A 23,500-nucleotide genomic window follows, 5' to 3' on the forward strand; every position below is an offset into this window, starting at 1 on the left:
GCCTTCCGGGCAGGAAACCATGTTTGTGTTGCATTTGTGCTGATAAATAAATGAAGGGAGACTAGTATAGATCTATTTCAAGCTATTTAGCTCTCATCAGCTAGCCGTACCCTTGCTGTTTTGCGGCCCAAGGAAAGATTCCCTAAAAGATGGAAGGAAGATGGAGATGTAAGCTACGGTTCGATATATTTGTATTTATTAGTTTGTCAAACACATACAAGATAGCAGCTGTAAGTATAAACATGGACATGAACAAAGGAAATGAATACAAATAAATGGGGACAGTAGGACAGGGGACAGAAGGCACGCTGGTGTCCTTATGCACGCCCCCTTTACGGACCTCTTAGGAATGGGGTGAGGTCCACAGTAGACAATTTAAGGTTGAAGCTGTGGGGGGTGTTGAGGATGTAACAAGGGAGTCAGATAGAGCATTCCAGGCGTTGACCACTCTGGGGCTGAAGTCGTATTTTCTGCAATCGAGTTTGGAGCAGTTTTCCTTGAGTTCGTATCGATTGTTTTGCCCGAGTGTTATTGAGGTTGAAGCCGAAGAAGCCGTTGACAGGTTGGACCTTGTAGCAGATAATTTTGCGTACTGGGCTTCGGTCAGATCTTAATCAGCATAGTTCCATGTTGTCCAAGCCCAAAAATATATTTGGTATATACATTAATACATAACAGTTATCCATTAAGGTGTACATTTCATTTTGGGGGAGGCTAGAAATCATGTTTTTAGGTCATCTAATTGCAAAAATTGTATCCGTGCATTTGGGTGGTTTTTTTCTGGTGTGCTTTGTTCTCTAAAGGCAGGACAAAAATGGTTTGGGATTTAATTCATAAGGTTTGATCTCTAAAAAATGGGTCATTTCAAGAGACAACATACATCTATTAATTTCTTCACCTGTGGTTAGATCAGGGATCCCCTGAGGATACGACTCAAGCATGACTGTGCTGAGAATTAATGGATTATAATTTCGGCATTTTAAAAAAATCATCTTTTTCTTTTTGACAGTACGAAGACCTGATGGAAGCGTTCAAAAGCTTACATAAAGAATCTGAACAGCTCAAAACCTCTGGCTTTTCAACGGCAGAAATAAGAAGGGTAACAAAGTGTTGGGATTCCTAAAGGTTTGGAGATTGAGATCTGAAAATGAACGTAACATTTCTAAAAACAGCCCAAGCCTCTTGGGTCTAAATTTACACGGTCCTCCAGCTCAGAAATATTTTATGAGGCTATTCACAACTCCTTGGTTACCTGAAGTCAGGACGGAATGAGAACGGAAGCCCCTGAAAATTCATAAGTCATAAATCCTGATGCCATTTCTTCACCGCTGCAAATTCTGTAAAGCAGGGATGTCCAACCTTGGCAACTTTAAGACCTGGGGACTTCAACTCCCAGAATTCCTCAGCTAGCATGATTGGCTGGAGAACTCTGGGAACTAAAGACCACAGGCCTTAAAGTTGCCAAGGTTGGACGTAAGACCTCATTCCTTCTGCGAACACGTTGAGTTGATTCTAATTGTTGTTCTTGTTAGTTGCGAAGTCGTGTCTGACCCATCACGACCCCCTGGACCACGTTCCTCCAGGCCTTCCTGTCCTCTCCCATCCTCTGGAGTCCATTGAAGCTCATGCTGGCTGCTTCGGTGACTCCATCCAGCCACCTCCAGCCCCCTCTTTTACCCTCCATCGTTCCCAGCATGAGGCTCTTCTCCAGGGAGTATTTCTTCCTTCTCCTTAGGTGGCCAAAGTATTTGAGTTTCCTCTTCAGGATCTGGCCTTCAGAAGAGCAGTCAGGGTTGATCTCTAGGACTGACCGGTTGGATGACCTTGCAGTCCATTTTTTCTATCTATCTATCTATCTATCTATCTATCTATCTATCTATCTATCTATCTATCTATCTATCTATCTATCTATCTATCTATTATCATCGTCTATCTATCTATCTATCGTCTATCTATCTATCTATCTATCGATCTGTATCTATCTATCCGTCTGTCTATCTATCTATCTATCTATCTATCTATCTATCTATCTATCTATCTATCTATCTATCTATCTATCTATTTATCATCGGTCTGTATCTATCATCCGTCTATCTATCTATCTATCTATCTATCTATCTATCTATCTATCTATCTATCTATCTATCTATCTATCTATCTATCTATCTATCTATCTATCTATCTTATCTATGTTGTCCTCCAGGTCTTCCTGTCCTCTCCCGTCCTCTGGTCCATTGAAGTTCACACAGGCTGCTTCACTGACTCCATCCAGCCCGCTCCTTCTCTGCCGTCCCCTTCTTCTTCTTCTTTTGCCCTCCATTGTTCCCAGCATGAGGCTCTTCTCCAGGGAGTCCTTCCTCCTTCTCATCAGGTGGCCAAAGTCTTTGAGTTTCCTCTTCAGGATCTGGCCTTCTAAAGAGCAGCCAGGGTGGATCTCCTCTAGGACTGACCGGTTGGATGGCCTTGCAGTCCAAGGGACTCAATGCAGGAGTCTTCTTCTCCAGCACCAGAGTTCAAAGGCCTCCATTCTTTGGCATTCAGCCTCTCTTATGATCCAACCTTCACAGCCATCCATGGCAACTGGGAAAACCATGGCTAATTCTAATTAGCGCACCTTAAAGTGACACAGTTGAAATCCTGAGCTGAATTCACCGATATTCTCTTTGTAGGAGTTTCCGATTTGCAAGGCTGAATGTTTTCCTTTCTGCCATTGATTTGTGCCTTGTGTCCCTCCTAGGATATCACCGCCATGGAAGAGGAGAAAGATCAGCTGATGAAGCGAGTGGAACGGCTGAGGAAGCGGGTAAGTAGGTGGCGGGAGAATCTACCCTCACCCTCGGCCTGGGAGGAATGCAAACAGGGATTAAGGTTTACAAGCTGTGAGCCCGGAGGAGGCATCGGATGTCTCCCAGGAGGAAGCGCCAATCTTCTCCAGGCAGGGCTCCAGCAGGTCTAGAGAACTTGAGTCCCAATGACAACGGAGGAAGAGGAGACGACAGCTCCTCGAAGTCTTGAGGACAGGGAAGAAGGATGGTGCGAACCCGCCAGACACCCGATCCCTCGGATGGCTTTCTCGGCTGACTCCCTCGGCTCGCCCCCTTCCTCCCTTAGGTGGAGACCGTGCAGAGCCATCAGCGGATGCTGGAAATGGCTCGCCAGCTCCGCGTGGAGAAAGAGCGGGAGGAAAACCTCGCCCACCAGAAGCAAGAGCAGAAAAACCAGGTTTGGTTCTTCCTATTCAAGATCTTGGGTTTTGTCCGTCCCCCGTCCCCCCCAAGAGACGCTGCCGGCATTCTTATCGGTTCAATACAGGTAGTCCTCGACTTACAACGGTTCATTTAGGGACAGAAATGACCACGGCCCTAAAAAAAGGGAATTGGGGCCATTTTTCACACCGTTGCAGCATCACATGAACAAAATTCAGATGCTTGGCAAGGGAACTCACGTTTATGACGGTCGCAGAGCCGTGGGTGTTCTGAGCCAACTCCTGGTCCCAACAAAACCCTTTTATTAATTGACTGTGAATTCTGCTCATTCACCTCCAGCAAAGTTTTTCAAGGGAGGATTTACAGTCACGGACCTTATCAGGCTTGGAGAGCTGCCAGGCCGAGATCTGCAGAATTTGGCCAGGAGTCTCAGAGAGTCACGATTGGATTGGATTGGATTTATTACATTTATATGCCGCCCTTTTCCCTGAAGGGGACTCAGGGCGGCTCACAATTCAGTCAGGGAAGGGGGTACAGACAGGGAATAAAAGACGAACATAACAATACAATTTAAAACAAACAACAACCATACCATTCGAGGAGGGGGGGCAAAAGCTCTTTAGCCCCAGGCCTGTCGGAACAGCCAGGTTTTAAGGGCTTTGCGGAAGGCCTGGACGAACCAATGAAGTGAACTAATTGTCTCCTGCAAACTCCACTCCCCTGTCGCTCCTCTTTTATTCCCTCTGGGAGGAGCCCTTCATCATCCACCCGTGGCCTTACTCCCAAGTCGACCCCTGTTCTTTAGCTGTTCCCTTCGTCTGGCCGCTCTGCGCATACGCACACTGGGAACAGGCTCCAGCTGTTCTTCTGCCTCACTGATATCTGACTCTGAAGGCAGCTGATAATTGGCATACGGCCTGGCCCCCTCTCTGCCTCCGACACAGAGCCCTCGTCCGAGCCTTCCCCAGACTCCAGGACTGGCCCAGGTTCCTCCCCAACCTCCTCACTGTCCTGACTAGAGAGCCCCCAGATATCCTCCAAGTGGGGGGGGGGTTTAAACTGGTTGTGTATTGCATAGTCTACAGCTGTCTGGCATCTGAAATACTTAGCCAGGAGGGGTCCTTGGTGGTCTCTGAGCTTTCTTGCAGATGTTTCATTACCCAACTAGGTAACATGATCAGTGCTAGAAGGGAGAGGAGGAGGAGGAAGGGGAGGAGGAGGACTGTGGGGTCCTTCATGCTCTCTGAGCGTCGTGGGTTTTCTTGCAGACGTTTCATGACCGAACTAGGGAACATCATCAGGGCCAGAAGGGGAGTGGGGCTTGCAGAGAGGAGGAGGAGGAAGGGGAGGGGGAGACTCCGCTGCCAGCTCTGCTAGTGGGCCACAACACCAAGGATCACATGATCCCCATTTGAGACCTTCTGACAGGCAGACTCAATAGGGGGAAGCCAGGTTCACTTAACAACTATATTAATAACTTAACAACTGCACTGATTCACTTAACAAAGTGCGGCAAGCACGGTCGCAAAATGGGACAAAACTCAACCCGTGTTTCACTTAGCAACAGAAATTTGTTGGGCTCTGTTGTGGTCGTAAGCCGGGGACTACCTGTATTTCCCCCCCCCCTTATTTTTTCTCCCTGGTTCTAAAGCTCCCAAGTATCTTTATTAGTGGAGAAATCGGGGTTCGGGGTTCAGAGCCTCGGTGGCGCAGTGGCTAGAGTGCAGGACTGCCGGTGACTTCTGCCGACTGCCGGCTGCTTGCAATTTGGGCAGTTCGAACCTCACCAGGTTCAAGGTTGACTCGGCCTTCCATCCTTCTGAGGTGGGGAAAATGTGGACCCAGATTGTTGGGGGGCAAGAGGCTGACTCTGTAAACCGCTTAGAGAGGGCTGTAAAATCACTGTGAAGCGGTATATAAGTCTAACTGCTATTGCTACTGTTATTGCCCTTCCTCCCTCCCTCCCTCCCTCCCTTCCTTCCTTCCTTCCTTCCATGGTGCACAGTGGTAAGAATGCAGTATTGAAAACTAACTCTGCTCAAAGGTTGACTCAGCCTTCCCTCCTTCCGAGGTGGGTCAAATGAGGAGCCAGACTGTTGGGGGCAAGAGGCTGACTCTGTAAACTGCTTAGAGAGGGCTGTGAAGCACTGTAAAGTTGTATATAAGTCTATTGGTATTCCTTCCTCCCTCCCTCCTTCATTCCTTCCTTCCTTAGAATGCAGTATTTGCAGGCTAATTCTGCCAACTGCCAGCAGTTCGATTCTGACTGGCTCAGGGTTGACTCAGCCTTCCGTCCTTCCAAGGTTGGTGAAATGAGGACCCAGATTGTTGGGGGCCAAGAGGCTGACTCTGTAAACCACTTAGAGAGGGCTGTAAAAGCACAGTGAAGCGGTATATAAGTCTAAGTGCTAAGTGGGAAGGAAGGAAGGAAGGAAGGAAGGAAGGAAGGAAGGAAGGACGGACTGTGAAGCGGTATATAAGTCTAAGGGCTCTTGCTATTCCCCTTAACTCCCCCCCTGCCTCCCCCTCCCAGGCCTTGGGGAGCAGGAGGGCCCTTCCTTGCCAGCCTGTGAGATGGCAGACTAATCACTTGGCCTCTCTCGGAAGATTTCCTCCACTGGTGCTTCGCCAACCCAACGTTAACCAGGTCCCTTTGAAGAAGAGACAAAAAAGAAAAGCTGCTGGGCAGAGTTGGCACAACCGGTGGACAGTTTGTCTTGCCAGCCCTGCCATTTCAATGCGCCCCCCCCCCCCCGATTCCTGGGAGGGTACAGAGAGCCCTTTGTCTGCCTCCTCCATCTATTTAGCAGTTCTTTCACAGAGGTTTCCTCTTGCTGTGGCACCAAGCCCTCTTCTTTCCAAAGGATCGGGAGGGAGGAATAACACCCGCTCCCCTCTGTGCTTGTCCCCCCCCACCCCTTTTAGCTTTTTCACGCAGAGCAGCGACTGCACCGAGTTCAGCTCCAGCTCAAGGATATGCGTCATGCGGCTGTGGATTCAAAACCAGGAAGTAAGTGGGAGTCTTCCCTCTCCATCTCTCTCTCTCTCCTCTTACTCACACTTTCTCTCCTCCCTCTCTCCCTGCCCTCTCTCTCTCTTTCTCTCTCTCTCTCTGCTCTCTGTCTTTCTTTCTCTCTCTCTCTCTTCTTACTCACACTCTCTCTCCCTGCTCTCTCTCTCTTTTTTTCTTTCTCTCTCTCTCTGCTCTCTTTTTCTGTCTCTCTCTCTTTCTCTCTCTCTCCTCTTTCTCACTCTCTCATTTCACTCACTCTCTTTCTCTCTCACTCTCCTCTCTCTTACTCTCTCTCTCCTTTCTCTCTCTCTCTCCTCTCTCTCTCCTCTTTCTCTCTCTCTGCTCTCTCTTTCTCTCTCTCTGCTCTTTCTTTCTCTCTTTCTCACTCTTCTCTTTCTCTCTCACTCTCTCTGCTGTCTCTTTCTCTCCTTTCTCTCTCTCTCTCCTCTCTCTCTCCTCTTTCTCTCTCTCTGCTCTCTCTCTCTCTCCTTTCTCTCTCCCTCTCGCTCTCTCTTCTCTTTCCTTTCTCCTCACTCTCTCCTCTCTCTCTCTCTTTCTCCCTCTCTCACTCTCTCTCCTCTCCTTTCCTTTCCTTTTCTTCTCTCCACCCTCTCTCCCTCTCTCTCCCCTCCCTCTCTCATCTCCTCTCCTCCCTCTCCTCTCTCACTCTCTCGCTCTCTCTCTCTCCCTCTCTCTCTCTCTCTCTCTCTCTCTCTCTCTCTCTCTCTCACACACACACACACACACACACACCCCACTCTGGCTCTTCTGGTCTTCTGCCCAAAATATGCACTTAAACAACTCCCGCACACACACACACAAAAAGCAAGAACTGTCATTTCCCCCTGAATTTACATTTTCATTTCCAGAGTTTGGTGCAATTTCACAGCTTTCTATTTCTGCTGGTTTTCGGAGAATCCTATTGGGGTGAAGGATTAATCCCGGGTCTTTTTTGTTTTTTAAATAAAAAAAAACCAACAACAAATTGATCTCCTCAAAGACAGCCCGTTTATCCTATTTTTAAAACCTTAAGCCCTGAGATATTGCCTTCCCTCTTGGGTTTCCAGCCGGCCTGCCTAGCTGAGCCCCCTGCGTAAGCTCGACTGAGATATGCTCAGGTCTTTTCCTGCTAAGAACCGATGACATCAGCTGTTGACAGCGCTCGAATAACGCTCTGAGTGATGGCCCTTCTCGGATTAAAGCACTTTAAAGTCGCCTGGATTTTCAGCCGGAGTGTTTTAACTCACGGCTGCGGAGAGGGAGAAGGTGGGGAAGATCCCAATTAGCCTCTTGAACCTTTTGCAACAAGCGGGGAGGAGTCTGCAGTCTTCACGCTCAAGAGGAGGGCTTTCTTCAAGAGGAAACTGGACTTTCTGGTGTTTTTCTTGGAAGGCGTTTCGCTTCTCTTCCAAGAAGCTTCATCAGCTCAGTAACAACAGAAACATTAGAGCAGGTCACAGAGTTTGGGAAGAAGGCGCAGCGAGAGCTGAAGAAGCTTCTTGGAGGAGAAGGGAAACGTCTTCAGAGAAAAACCAGAATAGAATAGAAAAGAATAGAATAGATAATGAATAGAATAGGAATAGAAATAAATAGAAATAGAATAAGGAATAGAATAGAATAGAATAGAAAATGAATAGAATAGAATAGAAATAGAAATAAATAGAAATAGAATGGGAATAGGAATAGAATTCATAATGAATAGAATAGAAGAGAAAATGAATAGAAGAGAAGAGAAAATGAATAGAAGAGAAATAGAAATAAATAGAAATAGAAATTGAATGGGAATAGGAATGGAATAGGAATAGAATAGAACAGAAAATGAATAGAATCGAATAGAAATAGAAATTGAATGGGAATTGGAATAGAATAGAATAGGACTAGAATAGAATAGAATAGAATAGATAATGAATAGAATAGAATAGGAATAGAAATAAATAGAAATAGAATGGGAATAGGAATAGAATTAGAATAGAATAGAAAATGAATAGAATAGAATAGAAAATGAATAGAATAGAAGAGAAATAGAAATAAATAGAAATAGAAATTGAATGGGAATAGGAATGGAATGGAATAGGAATAGAATAGAATAACAGAGTTGGAAGGGACCTTGGAGGTCTTCTAGTCCAACCCCCTCCCTAGGCAGGAAACCCTATACCGTTTCAGACAAATGGCTATCCAGCATCTTCTTAAAGACTTCCAGTGTTGGAGCATTCACAACTTCTGGAGGCAACTTCTGTTCCACTGGTTAATTGTCCTCACTGTCAGGAAATTCCTCCTCGGTTCTAAGGTGCTTCTCTCCTTGATTAGTTTCCACCCATTGCTTCTTGTTCTACACTCAGGTGCCTTGGAGAAGAGCTTGACTCCCTCTTCTTTGGGGCAGCCCCTGAGATATTGGAAGACTGCTATCATGTCTCCCCTGGTCCTTCTTTTCATTAAACCAGATATACCCAGTTCCTGCAACCGTTCTTCATATGTTTTGGCCTCCAGTCCCCTAATCATTTTGTTGAAGGTCCAGTTGCCTCTTGAAAAAAGCACCTTTGGGGGAACTGTGACCTGGATGACTGAGAATCTCCATAAAGAGTCATCACGCTATTTTATTTTGGGGGAATCTTGGGTTGGGGCTCAATTCTGCTGCAGATTTTTTTTTTTTCCTTTCCCTGGCAAAAATTGGAAACCACCGGTGTTTATAGTATCCACAGAACCACTTCAATCTCTGGTGCTTGTCCCTATTTGGTATCAACACAAGGATTAGGAGAATTAGGTTCAAGAATATCAACGGCGAAATAAGTCAACAGCAGCTCCCATTTATTTTACAAGAGGGTTGACAGGAGCTTTGCGAATATCGTCAACAAATGTTCTGACTTCTGCATTTGAAATCGGGGCAAAGAGCAAGGGCCTTTTTTCTCTGTGGAAAGAGAGTTTCCTTGGAAGGTTTCCCCCAGCATAGAATAGTCTTTATTGTCATTGGCCAAAATGAATACAACAAAATTGGCCAGCCTCCCCATGGCCACGTGATCCATATTCAGACACTTGGCAACTGCTTCATATTTATGACCGTTGCCCTGCCCCAGGGTCACATGATCCCCTTTTTGTGGCCTCAGCTGGATTCACTTAACAACCGTATTGCTAACTTTTAAAAACTGCAGTTTTTCACTCAACCACGGTTGGCAAGGAAAGTCCTCAAAATGGGGCAAAACTCACTGACACACGTCCCGCTTAGCGACAGGAATTTGGGGGCTCCATTGTGGTCATAGTTGAGAGAGCAGCCTGTAATACATTTGGAACACACCCCCATACACACACACACATACACTCAAAACCCCAGGTACAATTGCTGGCTGGCTGTTGGGAATTCTGGGAATTGAAGTTCACACCATCTCAAAGGTGTCAAAAAGCCCACACAGTTCTAGGCTGCATCAACAGAGGGATAGAATCAAGATCAGGTGAAGGGTTAACGCCGCTTTATAAGGCCTTGGTAAGGCCACACTTGGAATATTTGTATAAAAAAAGATGTTGAGATTCTAGAAAGAGCGCAGAGAAGAGCAACAAAGAGGATGGAGGCTAAAACATAGGAAGAACGGTTGCAGGAACTGGGTATGTCTAGTTTAATGAAAAGAAGGACCAGGGGGAGACATGATAGCAGCCTTCCGATATCTCAGGGGCTGCCCCAAAGAAGAGGGAGTCAAGCTATTCTCCAAAGCACCTGAGGGCAGGACAAGAAGCAATGGGTGGAAACTAATCAAGGAGAGAAGCAACTTAGAACTAAAGAGGAATTTCCTGACTGTGAGAACAATGAATCAGTGGAACTCCCTGCCTCCAGAAGTTGTGAATGCCCCAACACTGAAAGCCTTTAAGAAGATGTTGGATAGCCATTTGTCTGAAATGGTATAGGGTTTCCTGCCTGAGCAGGGGGTTGGACTAGAAGACCTCCAAGGTCCCTTCCAACTCTGTTATTCTATTCTATTCTAAAGAGTGCAGAGAAGAGCAACAAAGAGGATTAGGGGACTGGAGGCTAAACCTACGAAGAACGGTTGCAGGAACTGGAGTCTAGTTTAATGAAAAGAAGGACCAGGGGAGACATGATAACAGTCTTCCAATATCTCAGGGGTTTGCCCCAAAGAAGAGGGAGTCAAGCTATTCTCCAAAGCACCTGAGGGCAGAACAAGAAGCAATGGGTGGAAACTAATCAAGGAGAGAAGCAACTTAGAACTAAAAGAGGAATTTCCTGACTGTGAGAACAATGAATCAGTGGAACTCCCTGCCTCCAGAAGTTGTGAATGCCCCAACACTGGAAGTCTTTAAGAAGATGTTGGATAGCCATTTGTCTGAAATGGTGTAGAGTTTCCTGCCTAGGCAGGGGGTTGGACTAGAAGACCTCCAAGGTCCCTTCCAACTCTGCTATTCTATTCTATTCTAAAGAGTGCAGAGAAGAGCAACAAAGAGGATTAGGGGACTGGAGGCTAAAACATATGAAGAACGGTTGCAGGAACTGGGTATGTCTAGTTTAATGAAAGAAGGACCAGGGGAGACATGATAGCATTCTTCCAATATCTCAGGGGCTGCCCCAAAGAAGAGGGAGTCAAACTATTCTCTAAAGCACCTGAGGGTAGGACAAGAAGCAATGGTGGAAACTAATCAAGGAGAGAAGCAACTTAGAACAGAGGAGAATTTCCTGACAGTGAGAACAATGAATCAGTGGAACAGGAAGTTGCCTTCCAGAAGTTGTAAATGCCCCAACACTGGAAGTCTTTAAGAAGATGTTGGATAGCCATTTGTCTGGAACGGTATAGGGTTTCCTGCCTAGGCAGGGGGTTGGACTAGATGACCTCCAAAGGACCCCTTCCAACTCTGTTATTCTATTCTATTCTAAAGTGTGCAGAGAAGAGCAACAAAGAGGATTAGGGGACTGGAGGCTAAAACCTACGAAGAACGGGTGCAGGAACTGGGCATGTCTAGTTTAATGAAAAGAAGGACCAGGGGAGACATGATAGCAGTCTTCCAATATCTCAGGGGTTGCCCCAAAGAAGAGGGAGTCAAGCTATTCTCCAAGGCACCTGAGGGCAGAACAAGAAGCAATGGGTGGAAACTAATCAAGGAGAGAAGCACTTAGAACGGAGGAGAAATTTCCTGACAGTGAGAACAATTAATCAGTGGAACAGAAGTTGCCTCATAAGTTGCTCCAACACTGGAAGTCTTTAAGAAGAGATTGGATATCCGTTGGTCTGAAGTAGTGTAGCGTTCCTGCTTGAGCAGAGGGTTGGACTAGAAGACCTCCAGGGTCCCTTCCAACTCTGCCATTGTATATTGTGCCAACCGTGAGAAATGCTGACCTAAGGAACTTCCTAGTTCTCTTCCAGCACTTAGCCAGGATTCGGTCCTGGTTCTCCAACGTAGGGACGGGAGCAAGATTTCCCTGGCTGGGGCACTGGTGTCATTGTGTGTAGTTTTTGTACACAACCTGCAAGGGCCTTGACTCTCGGGAGAGACGCAATCTTCCTCTCCGATCCGAACTGCAGGCAGTTGGGATGGAGACGGCTATGCCTCCCTCTCCTCGGATCGAGCAAGTTTCCTTAGCCTTGCAAAAACACAGTCTGCTCCCCCCCCATCGGTGTGGCAGATTGCTCTTTCTTTCTCCTAAGAGAAGTGGGGGCAACCGACTCCGGGCGAATACGAACTCGCAGCTTTGCACAAGTAACGATGCCGGCTGGCGAAACAGCCCTCGAGGGAGCTGGAGCCCCCCAGGAAGGTCTGGCCTTAGACCGTCGACTAAGAAACATCGGGATGGAAAAAAAGAGATTATGAAGGATAATAGAACATCCTAAAGTGCATTTTATTTTTATTTTTCCCTCTTCTAGCCTCCTTGGGAAAGTTGAGATTCTTTGGAGACGCTCAGTCAAACCGAGGGTGGGGGGGGATTAGGACAGCTTTCAGTCCCGGGGGGGGGGGCTAATCTCACAGAGGGGACCCCAGGCGTAGTTGGCAGCAGAGTCGGAGAGCGAGGAGGTTGGGGGAGGAACCTGGGCCAGTCCTGGAGTCTGGGGGAAAGGCTCTGAGGAGGGCTCTGTGTCGGAGGCAGAGAGGGGGGCCAGGGCCGTCTGGCAGTTATCAGCTGCCTTCAGAGTCAGACATCAGTGAGGCAGAAGAACAGCAGGAGCCTGTTCCCAGTGGAGTGGCCAGATGAACAGATAAAGGAACAGGAGGTCAACTGGGAGTAAGGCCAGAGGTAGACGGTGAATGGCCCCTCCCAGAGGGAATAAAAGAGGAGCGACAGGGGCGTGGGAGTTTGTAGGAACCATTAGTTCGCTTCATTGGTTCGTGACTCTCCGAGACTCCAAGGAATCGCCCTTGGTCAGTTTCCATCCATTCTTCCTTGTCTGGCCTTTGGAAAATAGCTTGAGCCCCCTCCTCTCTGTGCAGCCCCTCAAATATTGGAAGACTGCTCTCCTATCTCCCCTGGTCCTTCTCTTCACTAGACCAGCCAGGCCCAGTTCCTGCAACCGTTCACTGTATGTTTCAGCTCCAATCATTCCCTAATCCCCTTGGTTGCTCTCTCTGCCCTCTTTCTAGAGCCTCAACCTCTTTTTTTTATAGCGTGGGGACCAGAACTGGGTGCATTACTCTAGGTGTGGCCTTACTAGGGCTTTACGGAGCGTATTGACACCTCCCTTGATCTTGACTCCATCCCTTTCTTAATGCAACTTGAGGATTTCTTATTCCTCCAGCTTTCTTTTTATCTGCTAAGATGCCGTATATTTATCTCTGCCAATTGAAGCACGGAGGGGCCTCCTCCCATATTGGCTCCCACAGAAATTAGCAGCAATGGGCTGTTCAATTAGCTGGGTCTAAATTACAGTGATTACAGCCTGAGGCTGAACGGCCCTCCTCCGCCCTCTGTTTATAGACCACGCGCGTGCAGATGTGAAGAGTTTTTGTTCTGCTTCGTTGTTCAGGCTTAATGAAGAGCCTTGAAGAAGAGACGAAGTTCAACACTTACTTGGTCTCCGAGAAATTCTCCCCGAGAGCTGGAAACGAAGAAACAGTCGCTGCTTCTCCTGCAGAAAGTGGTAGCCGAGCCAGCCATGGGCCAGTCGGATCTCAACGAGCTGGAAGCCAAAGTGAGTGGGCAGGAGGATAAATGGCACTGATGGCGTTACCTAGTTGGGCTGTGAAACGTCTGTTAAGAAAACCACCAAGCCCAGAGAGCACCAAGGACCCCACAGTCCTTCCTTCCCTTCCTTCCTTCCCTCCATCCCTTCCATCCTTCCTTCCTCTTTCTCCTACAAACCCAATTCTCTCTAGCACTGATGGCGTTACCTAGTTGGGCTGTGAAATGTCTGTAAGAAAACCACCAAGCCACAGTCCTTCCTTCCTTCCTTCCTTCCTTCCTCCCTCCCTCCCTCCCTCCCTCCCCTCCCTCCCTCCCTCCATATAAACCCAATTCTCTTCTAACACTGATGGCGTTACCTAGTTGGGTCGTGAAACATCTGTAAGAAAGCCACCAAGCCCAGAGAGCACCAAGGACCCCACAATCCTTCCTTCCTTCCCTTCCCTTCCCTTCCTCCCTCCCTTCCATCCTTCCTTCCTTCCTTCCTCTTCCTCCCTACAAACCCAATTCTCTTCTAGCACTGATGGCGTTACCTAGTTGGGCTGTAAAATGTCTTTAAGAAAACCACCAAGCTCAGAGAGCACCAAGAATTCCACAGTCTGTCCGTCCGTCCTTCCTTCCTTCCTCCCTCCCTCCCTCCCTCCCTCCATATAAACCCAATTCTCTTCTAACACTGATGGCGTTACCTAGTTGGGTCGTGAAACATCTGTAAGAAAACCACCAAGCCCAGAAGAGCCGAGGTGGCGCAGTGGTTAAATGCAGCACTGCAGGCTACTTCAGCTGACTGCAGTTCTGCAGTTCGGCTGTTCAAATCTCACCGGCTCAGGGTTGACTCAGCTTTCCATCCTTCCGAGGTGGTGAAATGAGGACCCCGGATTGTTGTTGGGGGCAATAGCTGACTCTGTAAAACCGCTTAGAGAGGGCTGAAAGCCCTATGAAAGCGGTATATAAGTCTAACTGCTATTGCTATTAGTGCACCAAGAATCCCACAGTCCTTCCTTCCCTTCCTCCCTTCCTCCCTCCCTTCCTTCCTTCCTTCTTTCCTTTCCTCCTCCCTTCAAACCCAATTCTCTTCTAGCGCTGATGAGGTTACCTAGTTGGGTCATGAAACGCCTGCAAGAAACGAAGCACCGAGACCATCAAGGACCGCACAATAATAATAATAATAACTATCTTCTTTTTCCTAAACGAGGAAAGGCCATTCCATCTATAGAGGATGGTTGCAATTATATTTTTTTTCCAGGGGAGGGGGCTCTGGCCAGATGGCCTCGGGAAGCCTGCCCGTAAGACGGGGGCATAAGCCTGGACATATTCAGAGTCATTCCAGGCTGGTTGGGGAGCATGGAGCTGTAGCCCTCCCTTCCGGAGCCACCAGGTTAGCCTAAGATGGCTCCGCATTCCCTCTCTGTTGCATTGTCCACAAGCCTTGAAATAGATGGCAGGGGTCATCTCAGGACAATGCGGGCCCCCCCCTGGAGATTATCCTAGGGGCTGGAACCCCCAGCGCCCTCATTCATGAAACGCCCGAAGATTGCAAAGCCAGTTTCTTCCCTCTGGGTGATAAATTCGCCAATCAATATCCATTTCCTTATTAGCAGAAGCCCCATAAAAGCATCCTTAGTTAACGTGCTCATCGGCCTGCTTATTTTTAGTAAAACAGTCAGTCTCGAGTGAGAAGCAAAGACACGGCTGTCGGTCAGCGTCTCTCTCCCCGTGGCTTGACCAGCTGAGAAGCGCGCGGGGGGGGGGAGGCCTGAGCTGGAGCGAAATCAAGAGATTGGCAAGAGAGAAACGGATTTAAATTTAGACGTACAGATGTGGGGGGTTTGATCTCGGTTTCCCTGTCCAATAAAACGCCTTTGATTGACACGGAAGCAGGAACGACGGAAAGGGCTCCGTGGTGCGTCTTTATTGGAAACGATAAATCACAGCAGGCAGGGGGGAGACCGAGACTTTAAAAATATACAAAATTTGGCTGTAAATTGGAGACGGCCTTGAAACCAACCTCTGGTTGGTTTCAAGGCCGTCTCCAATTTTACAGCCAAATTGTATTTAAGTAATACAATATAGGCTGCTGTTGTTTAGATTTGCAGTCCCCACTTAAGTGTATTTTCTCAACCTATAGTTTGGGCCGAATGGATAACAAATCCTTGTTCTCTATATATTAGCTTTTTACAAGACTCCTTATTAACTGGTTCTTGATGGAATATAGTCAAGTTTAATTAGGGACGCGGTGGCTCAGGGGCTGAGATGCTGAGATGGTCAGCAGTTCGGCAATTCGAATCCCTAGCGCCGCATAACGGAGTGAGCTCCCGTGACTCGTCCCAGCTTCTGCCAACCTAGCAGTTCGAAAGCAGGTTTAAAATCCAAGTAGAAAAATAGGAAAACCCACCTTGGTGGAAGGGAAACAGCGTTCCGTGCGCCTTCGGCGTGATCAATGCCGGCCACATGACCACGGAGACGTCTTCGGACCGCGCGGCATCTTCGGCTTTGAACCGGAGATGAGCACCGCCCCCTAGAGTCGGGAACGACTAGCACAGAGAGCGAGGGGAAGCTTTACCTTTACCCAGTCAAGTTTAAGCGACGAATCCCTGTCTTTTCACTTAATTTATGTTCAGCAGAGGCTGAACCGCTTAAAATCCAGGATTTTAACTGGGACTTCCTGACCTGAGCGAGTCCATGGAATCCGTAGCCCAACATCCCCTCCCTGCTCTAGACTTTTGGCTGGAGTTGCTCGCTGACGAAAGCTTTAAAACGCTGAGAAGAACGCACAGTGAGTGAAAACCAAGCTGTGGCCATTGCTATTTTAAAAACTCCCCCGGCGTAATCGTAGAAGAGTTTGCTCAAAATTCCAGAAAGTGTCTTTCAGCCGTAACTCTCGCCCGAATCCATGATTGAGGAGGTTAGCCCATTTCTGGAAACTGGCTTCTGCCTGCAAACCTGGTTGCCTTCCTTGCGAAAACGGTCCTTCTCAAACCTTCTATCTTTTTGCAGATAAAGGAGGTCAGCGCCCAAATCAACCAATTAATCGAGAAGAGGATGATGACATACGAGCCCATGACAGCAAATTTTCCATTGTACCGGCAACAGTGAGGAGAAACTCTTTGCAGGGCGAGCTGAAACTGAATGCAGGTAGCCCTCGAACTCACGACGCCAGAATTACTGTCGCTGGAGCGAGACGTTTGTCTAAGTGAGTTTTGCCCCATTTGGCAGCTTTTCCTGCTGTGATAAAGTCGGGGACACGGTTGTTAAGCGAGTCTGCGTGTCAGAAGGTCGCAGAAGGATTTCGGTGACCCAGGACACGGCAGCCGTCGTAAATCCGAATCGGGTTGATGATAGGGGACCATAGGGGATGCTGCAACGGTGATAAGACGTGAACGTTTTTCAGTGCCCGCTGTAGCTTTGGTCACGAAACGGACTGTCGTTAAGTCGAGGATTATCTGGTATGGTACACTAAAATCACAGCCACGGGGACTCGAAGCATTGCGGATTTCTTTTTTCCAAAATATACTTTTTATTTTCCATTTCATAACATACAATCACATGTATACTATTACATAGCCAATATCCTATTGGTATGAAGTAGTAATTACATCAGTTCCTCTTGCCATCACCGCCAGAAAGATAAAAACCCATATTAGCTCTTCTGCTCTCCATACCCTCTTTCTTCTGCCATCTCTCCTACCTCCTTTCTTCCCTCCATCTCCTTCCTATTCTACTTCCCCTTCCTTTCTCCTTCTCCTCTCTCTTCATTCCACTCCTCCTTCTCCTCCGCATCTTCCCCCCTTACCCTCTCTCCTATCCCTCTCTTCCTATCTTCTTCTCTCCTCTGTTTCCCACTCTTCCTCTCATTGGTGTATTTCAGCTTCTGGCAAACTCCATTCTATGTTGATGGGAATTTAGGCTTCCATTCAATATACTTAACATATCTTAGTTTTAAAGAAAAAAATAAGAGAAGACAGTATACATGTGCAATCATATTACTTTAAAATCTAACACATGTGTCTATTAATACTATTGTATGTCCTGTTTGCGAAAAGTAGATAGGTAGGAGTAAGAAAATAAGAAACTTTAAAAATAAAAAATAAAAATGAATCAGTGTCTCTCAACCTTGGTGGCTTGAAGAGGGGAGGACTTCAGCTCCCAGACTTCCCAGCCAGCTATGCTGGCTGGGGAATTCTGGGAGCTGAGGTCCCCCCCCCCTCTTCTTGCCACCAAGATTGAGAGACCGGATTTAAAGGGTTAGCAAGAGTGAAGCCTAATATACTTCCCTCCCTCCATCCTCCCCCCAACCCCCCCGTCCCCCCCCCAGCCTTCCCTGAAGCATTGCGGATTTCTTGACCGATTGGGAGGATCACCTGATGATCCCAGCCAACCGTCATTTTAATAGGTGGAACCCGATCCCGTCTTGGGTTAGCCAGCGATCCGAGGCCTTTTGTTGTGTGAGCCTTGTGTTACAAGGGCTAAGCATGCTACACAATGTGCCGACACAAGAGACCAGGTGCTCTTTGAGATAAAAGTGCTGACATCTGTCCGGGGAGCCTTGCCAGGAATTCCGGAGGTCCTCGCTTAGTCCCTTCCTGCCCAGCTCCACGGAGCCTTCCGTCGGCTCGACCGGAGTGCCCCCAGCCCCCCGGTGTGCTTTTAACCCCATTTGTCACCGTGGGCCCAGGTGAGAGAAGCAAATGGCTTGGGTAAGGCCCAGGCCGGCTGGTTTCAGACAGATGTTTGGAAGGTGCCTTCAAAATTACCTGTACCTCTATGGCAAAATCTGCCTTTTGCATGGCTGAAAACACCACCAGGATTGGTTTTCGCTTGAAGAAGTTTGTCACCCGGGTGGCTGCGTGGCCCTCCTGTGGTTTTTTTTCCGTGATATGTAGTTCTGCCTTGAACATTTGTCCTTGAGGTTACATAACCAGTGGATGTGGAAAAACTGGCCTCCTTGGGCTTTTATAGTCCAACCAGATCCAGCAAACGAAATCCACACGTCTTGAAAGTTGCCATCCCTGATTTAAACGGTAACTTGCAATGTGTCTTAACGTGATGTTTCCCAGGCAATTTTTAAGATGCGTGGACTTCAACTCCCAGACCTCTCCATTCATCATGGGTGGATTTTAACTCCCAGAATTCCCCATCCAGCATGGATGGACTTCAACTCCCAGAATTCCCTGCCCATCATGGGTGGACTTCAATCCCCAGAATCCCCGTCCAGCATAGGTAGAGTTCAACTCCCAGAATTCCCCCGCCTGCCACCCTAAAGCCCTGAGGTGGCATGCCAGCTCTTTCCCTGGCATCGTCCGACACCCCCTCCCCTCATACTAACCGTCTGAGAATTCCCCGCAGGCCTCCATCATCTCGCGGAAGAAAACCGCCAAGGCGGGAGGAGCTTCAGAGCGCCAAGGAAGAGCTGGCCACCTTGGAGAGGCAAATGATCCAGAAGTCGAGCCAGGCTCGGGAGCTGGACGGGACAGAAGTCTTGAAAGGTGACGAGGTAAGGAAGCGGCCATTTTGCCTGGGGGGAGTGGGGGGTCCCAAGACGTCTTCCCTTGTTGCCTGGAAGGATTCCGAGTGGAGGGTTATGCCACAAACTGGCCCCTGCTCCTTTTTTAAGTAGTAGGTTTGATCCACTTGTAGGAGGCGACAACCCGGGGGAGCCTCTGTGCTGTGTGACTCTGCTACACAACAGCAACATGTCCTCATCACGAGAGGAAGGGGAAGGAGAGAAGGGAAAGGAGAGGAGGAAGGAAGGAGAGAGAAGAAAGAGAAGAAGGGGGGAAAGAAAGCAGGAGGGAAGGAAGGAGGGAGGGAAGCAAGGAGGGAAGGAAGGAGAGAAGAAGAGAAGAAAGGAGGGAAGGAAATAGAGAAGGAGGGAAGGAAGGAGGGAATGAAGGAGAGAAGGAAGGGGGGAAGGAAGGAGGAAAGGAAGGAGGAGAAGGAGGGAAGGAAGGAGAGAAGAGAAGAAAGGAGGGGGGAAGGAGGGAGGGAAGGAAGGAGGGAAGAAGGAGAGAAGAAAGAGAAGAAAGGAGGGAAGGGAGGAGGGAAGGAAGGAAGAAGAAGTAGGATTGTTGTAAGATAAGATGGGTTTATGGGATGGTAAGAAAGCAATTTCAAGTAATTATCAACTGTAGGGGAGAAAATTGTTACAAATACATATTATTAATAACAGTTATGAGATCGTATAATTGGAATGCATATATGAGAAATAAAAATTTAATAATTAAAAAAAAGATAAAAAAAACATCTTCAAAAAAACAAAAACAAAACCTGTCCTCATCACAGAGGCCAAGATCTGTCCGTTTCAATGTCCGCGGGGTTTTAAGTGCCTCGCGAACAACTGTGCGTTGTCAACACATCTGATGGGGACGATCGGTGGAGTAGCTAAAATGCGAAGGTAAATTACAGCACCGAATGGAATGGGGAATTGGGGAGTTGTTGAGTTTACGTCCGGGCTGCTGTACGGAGGGAAGAAAGGATGAAGGACGGGAGACCCGAGTGGACAATTGGCAGGTTCCCTTCACCCCAACAGCTGTTGGTGCTCACCATGGCCTCTTCTGAAGCCATCCGAGCGACGGGTCTTCTCCACCCTTTTGGATGGAAGCTCCGTCAAAGGACAGGACTCCATAGGTGTTCTGACCGAGGCTTCCTGAGAGCATAAAGCAGACTCCTTGTCCCGAAAAAAAAAAAACCTTTTATTAATTGACTGTTGAATTCTGCTCATTCCCATCCAGCAAAGTCTTTTCAAGGGAGGATTTACGGTCACAGACCTTATCTGGCTTGGAGAGCTGCCAGGCCGAGATCTGCAGAACTTGGCAAGGAGTCTTGGAGAGTCGCGAACCAATTAAGAGAACTGATTGTCTCCTGCAAACTCCATTCCCCTGTCGCTCCTCTTTTATTACCTCTGGGAGGGGCCATTCACCGTCCACCTGTGGCCTTACTCCCTTACTCGACCCCTGTTCTTTAGCTGTTCCCTTCATCCGACAACTCACACTGGGAACAGGCTCCAGCTGTTCTTCTTGCCTCACTGTGTCTGACTCCGAAGGCAGCTGATAACTGTCGGACGGCTCCTGGCCGTGTTTGTTTGTTTTGTTTGTTTGTTTGTTTATTCTACGATTATAGGCCGCCCATCCCGGAGGGCTCCGGGCGGCTTGCAACGAAGGGAAAAAAAGTAATAAAAATGAAAAGTAAAAACAGGTTAAATCAACACACAGACATTCGTTATGATCGGGGCTGGACCTCAACAATGAGGTCAACAGCCCCAGGCCTGCCGGAACAGCCAGGTTTTAACAGTGTTGTGGGAATTAGTTGTTTAGCAGAGTGATGGCGTTCAGAAAAAAGAAACCCCTGTCCTTGTGTCTCCTCGTTCTGGTGTGCAATCCTCTACAACGTTGTTAATACATTAGACATGAAGTTAGAGCCCTTAATGATTTGTGATGACATCTCAGACGCTTCCAGCCTGTATCCCCCTCCCTCCCTCCCTCCCTCCCTCCCTCCCAGGGGTTTGAGTTACTGGTATCCCCTTAGGCCTGGCTGTCACTAATTTTCGGTTGCCCCAATGAATCAAGACCTTTCCTGCTTGAACTTCTTCTGCATGCCAGCAATTGTATCCTCCGCTGAGGTCTTTACGACCTCCTCCCCCTCCCAAAAAGGTCACCTGAGGCTTATGGTTCTCTCCCCCCCCCCCACTTCCCCGATGAGGGAAGCCGGTTACTTTCCGAGGCAAGGAGAGAGGCCAGCCTTCGTGCAAAACGGAGGAAAATAGCGGGTGGGTTTATTTAATAGGTTTTATTTTTTTTAAGACGGGGACGCGGTGGTTCAGGGGCTAAGACGATGAGCTTCTCGATCAGCAGTTCAGCGGTTTCGAATCCCTAGCGCCACGTTACAGAGTGAGCTCCCGTGACTGATTGATTTTTAATCAATTACTCTTACGAAGTTAGGGATGCAGGTGGCTCGGGGCTAAGACGCTGAGCTTGTCGATCAGAAAGGTCGGCAGGTTGGGCGGTTCAAATCCCTAGCGCCGCGTAACAGAGTGAGCTCCCGTGACTCGTCCCGCTTCTGCCAACCTAGCAGTTCGAAAGCAGGTTAAAAAATGCAAGTAGAAAAAATAGGAACCACCTTTGGTGGGAAAGGAACAGCCTTCCGTGCGCCTTCGGTGTTGAGTCATGCCGGCCACATGACCACGGAGACGTCTTCGGACAGCGCTGGCTCTTCGGCTTTGAAAGGGAGATGAGCAGTGCCCCCTTAGAGTCGGGAACGACTAGCACAGATGTGCAAGGGGGGGAATCTTTACCTTATTTTTTTTAAAGAGGGAAACTGGGAAAGATATTCAGGGCTAAAGTGGCTTGCAGAAGGGATGGCATCGTTCAAAGAACAATCCAGGCCAGGAGGAGACAAGCCTCCTCCTGCAGCTGTAAAAATTAGGGAATCCCGTACAAGAGAGAAGGAGGGATGGTTCAGTTAGGTAAACAGGTGGTGGTGGGGGGGTAATTTTAGCTCCCTTTCATGGTACTCAGTTGAACAGCGGTTCCAGAGAGCTGGGATTCCTGGGGAGGCTGGATTCTAGTAGGTTGGTCATTTATTTAACAGATCTTATCCTGCCTTTGTAAGTAACTTTTATTTTGTAAAAAGAAGATTTTTCTTCCTGGCTCTGCCAGTTGAAAACTCAAGCACTTTTGGTTTGGAGTCAGGCACATGGGTGCTGTGTCCGACCCATTGCAACCCCATGGACCACGTTCCTCCAGGTCTTCCTGTCCTCTCCCATCCTCTGGAGTCCATTGAAGCTCACGGCGGCTGCTTCGGTGGCTCCATCCATCCACTCCTTCTCTGCCGTCCCCTTCTTCTTCTTCTGCCCTCCATCGTTCCCAGCATGAGCTCTTCTCCCAAGGGAGGTCCTTCTTCCTTCTCCTTAGGTGGCCAAAGTCTTTGAGTTTCCTCTTCAGGATCTGGCCCTCTAAAGAGCAGTCAGGGTTGATCTCCTCTAGGACTGACCGCTTGGATGGCCTTGCAGTCCAAGGACTCAATGCAGGAGTCTTCTTCTCCAGCACCAGAGTTCAAAGGCCTCCATTCTTTGGCGCTCAGCCTTCCTTAGGGTCCATCGTTCACAGCCATCCATGGCAACGGGGAAAAACCACAGCCCTTGGCTAGATGCGCTTTAATATTGTTTATTTGTTTCTAGTATAATTTGATTGCTTATTAGTAACATATGACTACCACTAAGTGTTGTATCTTATGATTCTTGGTGAATGTATCCTATTTTATTCTCCTTATGTACACTGAGAGCATCTGCAACAAAGACAAATTCCTTGTGTGACCAGTCAATTTGGCCAATAAAGAATTCTATTCTATTCCTGTTCTGTTCTATTATTCTATTCTATTCTGCTTCTGTTCTATTTCTGTTCTGTTCTATTATTCTATTTTTGTTCTATTCTGTTCTGTTCTATTTCTGTTCTCTTCTATTTTATTCTATTATTCTATTCTATTTTTGTTCTATTCTATTCTGTTCTTTTCTATTTCTGTTCTATTTTATTCTAGTATTCTTTCTGTTCTGTTCTATTCTCTTTTATTCTATTCTATTAGCTTCTATTTCTGTTCTATTCTATTATTCTATTCTATTCTTGTTCTATACTATTCTATTCAAATTGAGAAACAATTGTTTGCAGAGCCACTTGTGATGAACTGGAAGCTCCCACAGGCGACCAGCGAAACCATTTTCAGAAAATTGGGCGTGAGGTTTTTTTGGTTCGGGTAACTTTTGAAGCGATTTGTGGGCAGGCAGCTTTCTTCTCTGGAAAGACTGTCAACCCTTGCAAATCTCCACAAGAGACTTTTTCCTCCCTCCCAAAAAGGTATTGCATAAAAATATCCTTTTTGTGTCTCCACTGCTTTGGGGGTCCCATGCAGCAAGCCCAGAAGCCACCGGCAAGGAATTGGCACCCAGCCATTCGCCAATTTAAACCTGAACGAGCACAATTTTCCTTCGCCCCGTTGCTTTTGTCAACTTATGCCCTTCCTACGACCTTCCCCCCACCCCTCCCGCCCCGGCATTGGTGGTGCAAGCAGCAAAGACAGTTGTTCTTCCAGCCACCGGGACCCTCGTCTCTTTTAAACCACGAGACGGTTAAAATCTGGCTTGGCTCCCTGGCTGAAAAGTTTTTACAGCTTGGATTTTAAAAATAGTTG

The 23,500-nt window shown here is 47.7% G+C and overlaps 1 protein-coding gene across 1 annotated transcript in view; it reads left to right on the top strand.

Moving 5' to 3' along the window:
* IFT81 (intraflagellar transport 81) overlaps positions 1–23,500 on the top strand; it is a 49,386-nt gene that overhangs the window by 10,168 nt on the left and 15,718 nt on the right. The window contains 10 exon segments of the mRNA XM_032229807.1: positions 1,010–1,099; positions 2,738–2,803; positions 3,112–3,222; positions 6,132–6,216; positions 13,170–13,231; positions 13,233–13,334; positions 16,319–16,413; position 17,565; positions 18,668–18,703; positions 18,705–18,815. Coding sequence (XP_032085698.1) covers positions 1,010–1,099; positions 2,738–2,803; positions 3,112–3,222; positions 6,132–6,216; positions 13,170–13,231; positions 13,233–13,334; positions 16,319–16,413; position 17,565; positions 18,668–18,703; positions 18,705–18,815 — 759 coding nt within the window.

The sequence above is a fragment of the Thamnophis elegans genome, chromosome 13 (genome assembly GCF_009769535.1).
Source record: "Thamnophis elegans isolate rThaEle1 chromosome 13, rThaEle1.pri, whole genome shotgun sequence".
Classification (NCBI taxonomy): Eukaryota; Metazoa; Chordata; class Lepidosauria; order Squamata; family Colubridae; genus Thamnophis; species Thamnophis elegans.